Raw genomic sequence first — 12,171 nt, forward strand, 5'->3', positions numbered from 1 at the left:
AACATTCAGTCTATTTTATTGAATGTATTTTGCTTTCTTTATGAAATACAGTAGTACGACCGCATCCGCTCGACGCCCGTTGTTTTCCAGATGATTTACCTCCTCATCCCGTTACATATTTAGTCCGCCGGCGGTTATGTGATAGTTTATGGGACACCGTTGTGTGCCTTTTGTCGCGATTTGATCTGGGAATGTGGGGATGTCTGCCTCGGGAACACAGAAGTGTCCTAAGAGCGAGAAGTTGGACGAGGCGCAAGCTTTGGCCAGGAGCTGCGCCGGGAGACCCGACTTCTTGCCCTGCGATGGACTGTCCATCTGCGCTACGCACAGTCACGGAAAGTGCTTCAAGCTACACTGGTGCTGCCACTTGGGGTGGTGTCACTGTAAGTTATACCATCAAATGGTCACAACGCGTGAAGTCAAATGTGAAATATCGTTGTAAAATAGAATTTGTTTGTAATTAGCCCAGTCATAAATGAATGGCATTCATCTGTCTTGTAGAATAGCAGCTAGTGTGCATTTATGAAACAGGGAGGTTCGTGTTTTCCAGTGTAGCTATTCGTCAGTGTTATGTCAACCCCTCTGTCTCTGTCGCTGAAATGATGGTTTGGTGAGCTGCCTAAATGTCCTGATGTGGCAATTGAATGAAAACCACACAAACCATTGTGTTTGTGCAGACTTGCATTTAAATACAGCCCTGCATTGTCCTTCACGAATTACTATTCCTGTTTTATACAACAGACTATATCTACATCTGAATATTCAGATAAGGATGTAGTGTTATTTTGTACTCTATCAAATTAGTTAACAACCATCAGTAAATTGAGGGAAATTCATGTAACACTTTGCCAGGTAAAGTAACTGATATTCCTGAGCATCTGATAGGCTACTATTCAACCCATGTAACTGCATCCACTGAGCGCAGCCCTATAATGCAGTTTATCTTGAATCAAATCTGTGTTCTATATTCCACACAGAGAGATATGGATTTTGGATCCAGAGGGATGGTGGTGGATGCTGGGGATGCTCTCACACTGCCTGCATGTGGTCTCCATTTTACCCCCCCCTCCCACCCCACCCCACCCCACCCCACCTGCGCCTGATGGTATTAAAACAAGCCATTATCCAGCCTGACAGGCTTAAACTCCGCATCAGTGGAACACGTATAGCCTTTGAGCTGGCAGCTCGCTATCGGCGCCTTGGCAGTGGTTGCCGCTGAGATGGTCGTAGCCTACTGTGGGTCACATTATAATCTGAGAGATGTAATCTTCGGATTTAAAGGTCTCACGCCGTAACGGTCCTAGTGATTGGAAGTGTCTACTGTATGTGAAATGTTCAAAAATGCCAAATTGCCTCAGGAAAAAAAGCCTGCATCTCATATTCACCATGTTTATTTTAAGCAAGCTCTTTAGTTGGATTCCAACTGTTTACATTCTGTTTTTTAACCCCCCCCCACCTCACCACACACACACATTTTATAATTAAGTATAAGTGTTAGTTGTTGGCCCAAAGATGTTGTTGTTGGCCCAAAATAGTCTTATAGAGCACTATTTTGTTGTTACAACACAATGCATACATGATTCATTACATTCCTGCTCAGAGGACCCATAGTGCTACAATTGAGCTCTTAAACAATCCTCTTGTTTCATAATGTGGCTTGATGCCAGATACTGAGCAGTCTTGCTCCATGGTGATAATATACCAACTCAGACTGCTGAATAAGGCCACCTGGGAGACCTATTAGCGAACACTCCTGCACATACACAACACTCCTGCCTCCAAGTAGAATTTCTAGGTCTAGAATTTAATATAGAATAATTCGAATCCAGAATTACAAGAATGATGGTTTTAGCTAGCATTTCAGAGAGAGAGAGAGAGAGAGAGAGGGAGAGAGAGAGAAGGAGAGAGAGAGAGAGAGAGAGAGAGAGCGAGAAGGAGAGAGAGAGAGAGAGAGAGAGAGAGAGAGAGAGCAGTGGAATTGAGCCCTTCCTCTATGGTCCAGTTGGAGACATTTTAAGGGATGGACATTCTTAGAGGTTTCACCCTGCTAATAATATCATAAAAGCTAAATGTGTTACCAAATCATCTTGTTAAGTCCCCCTAGGGCTGCAGTGAATTGCCACTTAATTCTACATTCGTAGTAGCGTTGTTTAAACCGAACATAAAAAGTCCACTGGCAAGTGAAAATTAATTTAACATAATTCCCCCCTGTTTAATTTACATTAAACATTTCTTAAAATATCAGCATATTCACCCTGAGGACAACATCAATGGTTGCAGGTGAGAAAGGTGGCAATTGACCTCATCCTTTAGTGTACACTCCTCACCATAACACGACACCCCAGAAAGGTGGTCTTTGTGACGTTAACTCTTCCAGGAGTAAATTAACACTCTCACACAGGTTATTCACTACGATGAACAAGAAGAGTACAGTAGCTATGAACAGTAGTTCAACACATACAGGTTTACTAGGCCTAACTAGGAACGGTAGATCGACACACATACAGGTTTATTGGTCCATTTGGCGCATGGAAATACCATTCCTTGTGCAGACAAAGAGACACATCTAATGGGGGAGGCAGGGCTCCCAGCTGGTGGAAAAATCTGACATCATTATGGTTAATTAGCAGTGCTTAGTGGCAGAGCCACTATGTCAAGTCTGATTAGAGACCTGAGGAACATTCCTCTGGAACAGCACGTCTGGTTGGACTGGTGTCGCTCCACGTCTTCGATTAACTGAGTGCGCCAACCCTACGGACTACGGAGAGGGTCATGGAGACGGCACGGCCATCACGAGCATGTCTGTTTCTGACAGGGACCTTTGGTGCCTCTGAGGTTTTTTTTGAGTACATCGAGACAGGTGTCTTAATTAGCTGTGGGTGGGTGGGCTACTGTCAAGGCTGGTATCTCTCACCCCCCGAGCGTCTCTCTTGGGTCTGCCTGTCTTCGTACGCTCTCTCATGTGACACTCGCTCATTAAAACCAGGAAGAGAGTCAACCTTGCACCGCGGCTGTCTGATTGGACTGGTACAGTATTTAGCTGGACTCTACGTACTGTATTATGTTACTTCTTCTGTTAGGGTTTTTCCCGCTGTCGCAGAGGAACATTAAAATATCGTCATGGATGAGCTGTGTTCATTCAGCCTCCAAAAGGTTTGGCAAGCTCTCTCTGAAGGCTATTCTGGTGATGATGGTGATGATGATGATGATTGATGATGATGATGATGATTGATGATGATTGATGATGATGATGATGGCGACGACTCAGGAGTTGATTAATATCCAATAATGAACATCTGGTGCTGATTTCAGAAGACAAGTACACTATGTAGTAAGTAGATTGCCAGATTCACACAGTTCAGTAATAATCTCTCATTTTCCAAGGGACAGCAGACAGAGCGCCTCGGTGAGGGAAATGGATTCATGATTGATTAGCCATGCGAGTGTGACCGAGTGAAACATGCAGTAGCTGGAGAAACTCACTCCTCAAAGGGGTGCTGACAATCCCTATTGGCGTAACGGTCAGCGCGTCCGCCTCCCAAGTGGGAGACCTGGGTTCAAATCCCAGCCTGGGCATTCCGAAACAGTTGGGTTACACAAGGGAAGCACAGCACCGTGAGGCAGTCACCCAGCACTGCTAGAACACGCCGGTATCCACTTCTGACTACAAGTTCAGCTTCTCTTTTAGAGTAGCGAGTTTACCGCCTTTTTATTTTAGCTAGAACTTAAAGCCTGAACAGACGATGAGGTAACTGACCACTAAACTCACCACAGAACACAGTCATACTGTATACTGTGCATTCTGTGTGTAGCTAGTAGCTTTTAAAAGGACCACCAAGCCCAACACAACTGTATAAAGTTGCACCCAGACGCTGTTCCTGGGTGAATTTTCCCCTGCTAACGGACCTAGAGAGGCTAAGCTAATCCCAGTTCCGTGGCCATAGTGGGCGAGTTCATCCAGGACTGTGTGAAAAAAGGAAACGGGGACAAGCGTTGTCCCCTGGCGCGGGCCCAGCGGGTCCAGCTGCTGAAGCCCGTTCTCCTCCCACCGCTGTGGCAGAGCGACCAGGCTCTTTGTTGGAGAACAGTGGACGCAGGGGAGCAGACTTGCTACCCTGCCAAAATGGGTGCAGTTCGCTCATTGTGGAACGCACGAAGAATCTGATGAAATAATGGTTGTTTGTTTTGTTTACTGCAAACAGTTAATTTGCTCTTAGGCCAACCATGAAGCTATTAGTATATTTGGCTCCCAGCATGCAGAAGTAGTTTCAGTTCTTGTTCTTGGAACATTACCTTGGCCTGGAGCGTCAATTAAAGGAAATCAGACAAAGATCCCTCACAACTCCCCGAAAGCTTAAAGAGGCACATTCACCCTTGTTTCAGTTATTTGGATTAAATGCTTAAATCCTGTTTGTAGACCTTTCTAAAATCAGTCAGTATAGCTGTTTCCCGACACGGAAGACGGAATCGGAGAAATCACAGAATTTCAAAGGGCAAACACGTCATTCGATGACGTCACGGGACGCGTTTGCCCTTTGAAGCTTTTCCGTGATTGAAACAAGCGTTTAATTTCTAGTCAGGCCTGCTCCGCTAGTCAATTCATTTATTCCCTCTCCACCAGAGGCCTGCAGCTGGGGACATTTGTCTGGCAGCATTTACTTGAAGTCCCCTCTAGTGATCTAGTGGCCCCTGAGGTAAATTCAGCACTAGAGATGAGGCCAGCACAGAAGCTCCTCTCTAGAGAGAGAGAGAGAGAGAGAGAGAGAGAGAGAGAGAGAGAGAGAGAGACATGGGGGAGAGAGAGAAAGACAGGGGAGAGATGGGCTGGCTATTACTGGCAGAGTGGCTCCGGCATCATATCAGTCCCAGGCTCTTAAACCAGCCAGGGAGCCAGGCCACTCAGCTAAACTCCCAGAGCTACCGGACCAGAGACCTAAGCCAGGGCTCAGATGCTCCTCTCTGGGTGAGCCTGGAGAGTGGACAGGAGGAGAGAGAAGAGGAGGGGAGAGGAGAGAGGAGAGGAGGGGAGAGAGGAGAGGAGGGGAGAGAGAGGAGAGGAGAGGAGGAGAAAGGAGAGAGGAGAGGAGGAGAGCCAAAGGCCAGACTTAGGTCACTCTCTCCTCCCCTCCTCTCTCCTGAACCTTCACCTAGCAGCAAACACACTCTTAACACACATACAGTATACCAACCCAGTACTGTCATGGCAAAGACCCCAGTACAGGCCAACAGCACAGCAAAGCTCCCACACCTGAATACCAATGCCCAACTGTTTGCGTTTAGATATTCTCTGTGCACTCTTGGTGGGGGAGGGGAGAAATGTCAATTCTATATTGCATTTCAGAGCCTGTGCTTCGGCCAGTTGGGCAGATGCACAGTTAAGACTGCTCACTGAAATGCTGAATGCCATGAACAGACCACACTGCTCTCTATCTATCTATCTATCTATCTATCTATCTATCTATCTATCTATCTATCTATCTATCTATCTATCTATCTATCTATCTATCTATCTATCTATCTATCTATCTATCTATCTATCTATCTATCTATCTATCTATCTATCTATCTGCATTCCCAACCTTGCTGTATCTATCTATCTATCTATCTATCTATCTATCTATCTATCTATCTATCTATCTATCTATCTATCTATCTATCTATCTATCTATCTATCTATCTATCTATCTATCTGTCTGTCTGTCTGTCTGTCTGTCTGTTTGTTTGTCTGTTAATATATCCATCTCTCTTCTCTCTTCAGTGTCTAACTATCCATCTAAACAAGCATCTCGAGGCAAATCTCCTGTCAGTCATGACAGAGCATCTCATGTATTAATGTGAGAATTGTCAGGGTATTGCTGTGACTAATGGAGCATGGCACTCTGAAGTGAAGTCATTCACTGAACAATAACACGTTCACAATCTCTCTTCATTAGTATTTTGCCTCCCCCAAAAATATGTTTATTTGCACTGTTTTAACTTTTATTTGCACTGTGTCCGTCCTCAACACGCGTAACCTACATTCATACGGTGCAGGGAACTGCACACCACTCCAACATCAGTTACCATGGGGAGCAGTGGGGCATTTCTTGGCGCCCCAGGACAGTATTGTAGCAGGACACACCATGTCAGATACAGGAAGTGATGTGTGCTCCTGTCATCTGTTAGGGTTCTCGTCCCTGAAGGGAGAGTCGAAGAAGAAGATGTAGAACTCTCTCTCTCTCTCCCTCTCTGTCTCTCTCTCTATCCCTCTCTCTCTCTCTCTCCCTCTCTGTCTCTCTCTCTCTCTCTCCCTCTCTGTCTCTCTCTATCCCTCTCTGTCTCTCTCTCTCTCTCCCTCTCTGTCTCTCTCTCTATCCCTCTCTCTCTCTCTCTCCCTCTCTGTCTCTCTCTATCCCTCTCTGTCTCTCTCTCCCTCTCTGTCTCTCTCTCTCTCTCTCCCTCTCTGTCTCTCTCTCTCTATCCCTCTCTGTCTCTCTCTCTCTCTCTCTCCCTCTCTGTCTCTATCTCTCTCTCTCCCTCTCTGTCTCTCTCTCTCTCTATCCCCCTCTGTCTCTCTCTCTCTATCCCTCTCCGTCTCTCTCTCTCTGTTTCTCTGTCTGTTGACACTGCAAGCGGGCAGCAAACACTGAGCTGCTGAGAGCAAAAGCACTTCCCGCTGTTCTTATGATGAGTTATGGTTAAAGGAGTAGTAAAGGGAAAAATCATGTTTAGCCCTGTTGTAAGGTTACTTATGATCATATACAATGGTTCAGATCAAAACGTTGACAAAACTAGCACTTTTGAGAAAGTCTGATAATTGCTCTACCACCGTTTTGGTCACACAATGGATGTGGGTGGGCCCCGTGAAAAATCATTCAAAAAACATGTTAGCCTCCTGCCCGAGGGGAGCGGCACGCCGAGATTACGGCCGGGGGTGGGAGGGGTCGGCCGCGATCCTCCCGGCCTGCTTCAGGGTCCTGGAGTTGTGCCCCAGGCCGACAGTCTTCATCCTCTTCTCTCTCCTCTCTCCCCCTGCAGGTAAATACGTGTACCAGCCCATGACCAGCGTGTGCCAGCTGCCCAGCACGGTGGTGCCCCCCGCGACGTCGGAGTACACGGGCACCATCGACCTCTCCGTCTCCCTGGCCCAGCGCTTCCTCAAGATCGCCCCCTGCCTCCAGTCGCCGCCGCACCTGGAGTCGCCCAAGTACTGCGTCATCGCCGACCTCTTCGTGGACGACTACATTGTCAAGCGCATCAACGGCAAGATGTGCTACGTGCAGCGGCCCCTGCCCCCCATACCGGAGCCTCCTGCTCCTCCTCCTCCTCCTCCTCCTGCCCTCCCGGCACCCCAGGCGCCTCCTCCTAGTCAAACCCCGCCTCCGGTCAAGTCCGCGTCCGCGGCGGCGGCGGCGGCGGCGGCGGGTGAGCGTAAGCATAGCGGTTTGGACAAGGTGAAAAAAGGCCCCAGAATGGACCACTGCTCCTCGCCGTCCAGCTCCGAGGACTCTGGCATCAACGCGCTGGGCCTGCACTTCCTGGAGTCGTGCGAGGAGGGGGAGGGGACGGAGGGCGAGGAGGAGGAGGACGACGGGATGAGCACGGACGGGAACTCCAGCCCCGGGAGCGCGTGGGAGCAGGACGAGTGCTCGCTGCTGTCGCCCTCCAGGTCCGCGGTCGAGATCATCGAGAAGATAGAGACGACCGTCTGACGCCCCCCCCCCACCCCCCTCCCCCCTTATGAGCCCCCCCCCCCCCCCCCCCCTTATAAGCACACCCTCCTTCCTGGGAGCAGAGCACCGCCCACTGATGGACCAATAAGAACACAGAGCCCTCGGGATTTGAACTCGGTTGTGATTGGTTGGTTGGTGTGTGCTCATTGTCTGTATTTTCACACCCACACCATGGTTTATACACAGTCGAAAGACCCCCCTCCCCCCCCCACACACACACACCACCACATCACAATAACCAGTCCTACAAGCACCCACTACCATGGACCAAATGGACATCGGATCAAAGCCCATCCCAAGGACATGGCTCTCTTAGAAGATGAAGGGATAGGAAATAGATCAGAGAGAGGGGACAAGAGAGGAGGGGCTTCTTGAACTCTATCGTTAGTTGGACTTGACTGTCGCTAAATCATGTATGAGGCGCGCAGGTGTTTGGGAGTCTTTGATGAAAAAGACCAGGCCGGAGCTCAGTGTTCTCCGGTCATCAGTGTTCTCCAGTCATCAGGGTTCTCCTATGAAAAGAGAGGTTCTAGAGTGTTGGAGCACGTCTTAACTTGCACTCCGGTGGCTCCACCCACTGGTATTAGTCATCCCACAATTCAGCATAGAAAAAGGACCTTAGACTTTACCTCTCAAAGGCAGACACATACACACACACGCACGCACACGCACACACACACACACACACACACACACACACACACACACACCTTTTTAGTTCATTAACTATCAAGCCTATTACTACATACCACCCAACTCTTTTGAGTACAAACAGAACTTTGAGCCCAGTGGTCTGCACTTCACACTTCTTTAAGAATCAAAAATGACACACAGGCACATTCCTCAATCGGCCAGTAATTAGACACACACGCGCGCACACACGCACAAGCACACGCACTCACACACGCACGCACACACACCTCCGTCAGCCAAGAATAGGCTACAGTATGGGATCATTGTTGAGTTTCAATTCCAGGAGATGCTTTCACCAGAGCAGGTCGAAACTATTTTGGGAGGAGCTCCCCTGCTACATACTTTCCCCCCCCCAGGCTGAAGCACAGGCAGTACTGACCACGGTAAGGACACCCACACCCTCTCTAAAGGCAAAGCGCACACTGTGTAACAGATACTCCAGAACGTTCTAGTGAGTGTTGTTCCGTGTTCCATCTGTAGCGTACAGGGTGAACAGATAGATATTAGGTGGGAGTGATGATAAGGCTGATGTGATATTACTCTCTGTACCGTTTTCACGACATTCAGAGGTAGTAGAATTCTATTTAAGGCACAGTAGACGGCACAAGTACGGTATATAGATGACGCACCTCTCAATGGAGTTTAAAAGCCTTTCTTAAGTTTCTGTTGTTGTAATATCTCTTATTTTCGTACAAATAAATCTTAAAGAAAGCATTGTCATCACTTGCTCGCTGTTTTTTGTGCGTGTCTGTAAGCCAGCGCACCATGGAGAGCAAATGTCGGGTTGTCCCTTTCTTCCTTCCCTTGTTGACCTACAATTCTATGTTGCTACCACAAGAGGAAGTGGTCCCAGAACATCAAAACAAAAGACTATGACACCATTGACGTCAACGTGTGAGTTGAAAACTCGTGGGTTTAAAACTCATAGTGTGGATAGTTTTTTGTCACTGGATGTTATAGAAGCTATGTAAAAATGTGGTTACCTGTTGGTTCTATGTCAGTTATTGAATTTATGTGCAGTAATTGAACATATGAAATACTCCTGTTTTGAAATTATACCTACAATATGTGTCTCAGTAATTACCTATTATATATAGATCCTTTTACTGTTGGTAAACAATTAAGTGTGCGGGCGCATTTTGGCAACCCGTCGGGGCAGGTGGGTAGCCCAAAGAGGGGTCCACTGCCCTCGACCCAATATGACGCGAGGGGGCGGAGTCTTGCCACCACACCACTGTCCACGCCACAGACCCCACAAATCAGCCCCTGAGACGGCTAGAGAAACACAGTCTTCACCGGTGGGGGCCGGTAGGTAGCCCGGAGAGGGCTCCACTGCCCCCGACCCAATATGACACGAGTGGGCGGAGTCTCGCCACTGGCACTAGCTGCTGCTAGTTGCTGTGAGCTCATGAGCTAACCTCACTCTTATTGTGCTGGATTAGCATTGGAAGCATTGGAACTGATGTGTCCAGGCGACAAGACCTATATTAATTGATAAGACATTATTTCATGTCATTTAAATTCACAGCTATTTCAGTGACATGACTAGCTTCCGTCCTACCAGTCCTGAACAGAAACAAGCCAGCCACGCACATAAGCCAGGCTGGACCTGGCCTGGTTTCTGAGGCTGAAAGAAGAGACACACATTCTGTCCTGGGTACATTTTTGATGAAGAGCACTCAGCCACATTGTCTGTGCGCAGGTACTGTGTGTCCGCCTACACTCACATCGTCAAGAGCGGTAGATATGGGGAAAAACGCATAAGGGTCTCCACTCATCCCAGGAAGCGTCTTTATCTGTCCGAATGCCCCTCGGAATTCCAGAACATTCCGAAATGCACCCATAAATCTTTTACGAATTTAACCCGAAAATAGGCTAGGCTACCTGTAAATGAGTGCACTTGTGTATTCACAGATCTACGTACAGTAGGCTACACACTGGACAAAATGTCAGACAATGAGGGACCAAACAAACCATTTGTCAAACAAAAGCTTTCTGCAGCTGCCTGAAGCCATAACAAACGGGGAAGTGAAAACAAGGTGAGCGACAGCATTCGGCGCAGCCACACTCTCAGGCTGCTTATTGAATCAGGCTAGAGTGCACAAATGCTGAGCTGCAGCGTTCCTCTGAGCTCCGCTGCTCAGGCAGACGGTCCCGTCCTCTCCTCGGCTCCTGACTTCTCTCGCACCGGACCTCTGATGTGTGCCTTAGGCCGGATTCATAGTCGACGCAAACTACATAAGCGCAAGCAACGCAAGCTTCGCAAGGCCACGCAAGATCTCGTTGCGTCCTTGCGTGTGTCATGCCGAATTGTGTCACTTGACGCAAGCAATGGTGCAATTCCTTGTGTTTCCACAAAACAAAACACAGAACGCAAGCTCTCGAGTCACCCCGGGCTCACACGTTTGCGTTTGATGCGTCAACATTGACGGATGCCATTCACTTTCAATGGCTGCAGCCGAATGGCATTCTGGTTCCGTTGTTGTCCCGGTGCGTTGCGTTGCCTGCGTTGCTAGCGTCGAAAGTTAAAACATTTTCAACTTTCAGATGCGTTGCCGGAGCTGCCGACCAATCAGATGTCTTGACGGAGAAAGACGTCATCGCAAGGCGGGATTTTCACATTTTTCGATACCAAGATGGAGGACGTCACTTGACGCAAGCAATGGTGCAATTCCTTGCGTTTCCACAAAACAAAACACAGAACGCAAGCTCTCGAGTCATGTTGGAGCTTGCGTTCGCAACGTAGCTTGCATTGTTTACGTCGACTATGAATCAGGGCCTCACCTTAGCCGTAGCCTCCATTGATTTCTCCACGCCTCGGTCTGCGCTCTGCATCGATCCCTGGTTCACCGGTGGACAGACACCTGCCTGGAATGAAATGTTCTCCCTCTAACAGTCTGCCCAAACCGGGGGTGAATACTTTCTATTGTGGACATGTTCATTAGTCCGTGTGAATGTAGGCTGGCTCTCCCTCCAACGCTCTGGTGAAACTCTGGGACTGAATACCTTTTATGGGCGAATAGGGCAGAGAAAGGAGAGGATCATTTGGAAGGGGAGATGAGAGACAGGAGAGGAAAAGAGAGGGAGCGAGCGAGAGAAAAGGGGAAGCGAAATAAGTCAATGACAGGAGGAGGTAGGAGAAGGCAGGAGACGAGCCTGGAAAGGAGGCAGGACCGCGCCGGAGCACGTTGGCATCGGAAAATTAATCTATCCGTGGGATTGTGTGTGGATCTCTGTAAATCCCCCGAGCGCCTGACTGACAGATCGGCTGGAGAGATAAGGAGAGTCTAAAACCCCCCGTAGCAAAGTCATTTCAAACACTGCCGCCGTGGGAGGCTGAACACACACAAGCACAGCAACACCGATGCCCTTGCACAAGGACTCCGCTACTTACAGACCTGGGCATATCTCTGCACAAAGCCAGACTCCAGAACCCCCCCTTGTGACGGTTCGGCTGAGGGCTTGGACGTTACTAATCAATTTTCTCTTTTACTCAGGGGTCCATCATTTCATTACTCCTCCACAAACAACCCAACCGTACTTTGGGGCTTTTGAAGGACATCGTCATTCAATTTCCTCTAATCTTGTGTTTCCTCCCCAAGGCCAAACAAATATACTTGCAAAGCAGAGTGGCTAAATTGATGCGAGACCGAGAATCTTAACAACGTGGGTGCGTGCGTGTGTGTGCGTGACGTGTGCGTGTGCGTGTGTAGACATGAGGAGTAGGAGTCATCAATTTACCAAAGCCCATTAGTTGTTTTATTTG

General features: G+C 48.4%; 1 protein-coding gene across 1 annotated transcript; it reads left to right on the forward strand.

The window, feature by feature from the left end:
• Positions 1 to 199: 199 nt before the first annotated feature.
• Positions 200 to 7,691, forward strand: LOC311313502 (UPF0524 protein C3orf70 homolog B-like; the record flags this gene model as incomplete). The annotated part of the gene is made up of 2 exons (XM_084443633.1): positions 200 to 383; positions 7,018 to 7,691. 2 exons carry the CDS (start codon positions 200 to 202, stop codon positions 7,689 to 7,691), a joined length of 858 nt encoding a protein of 285 aa, XP_084299759.1.
• Positions 7,692 to 12,171: the final 4,480 nt, after the last annotated feature.

This window comes from Borostomias antarcticus (assembly GCF_949987555.1).
Source record: "Borostomias antarcticus genome assembly, chromosome: 9".
In the NCBI taxonomy this organism is placed as follows: domain Eukaryota; kingdom Metazoa; phylum Chordata; class Actinopteri; order Stomiiformes; family Stomiidae; genus Borostomias; species Borostomias antarcticus.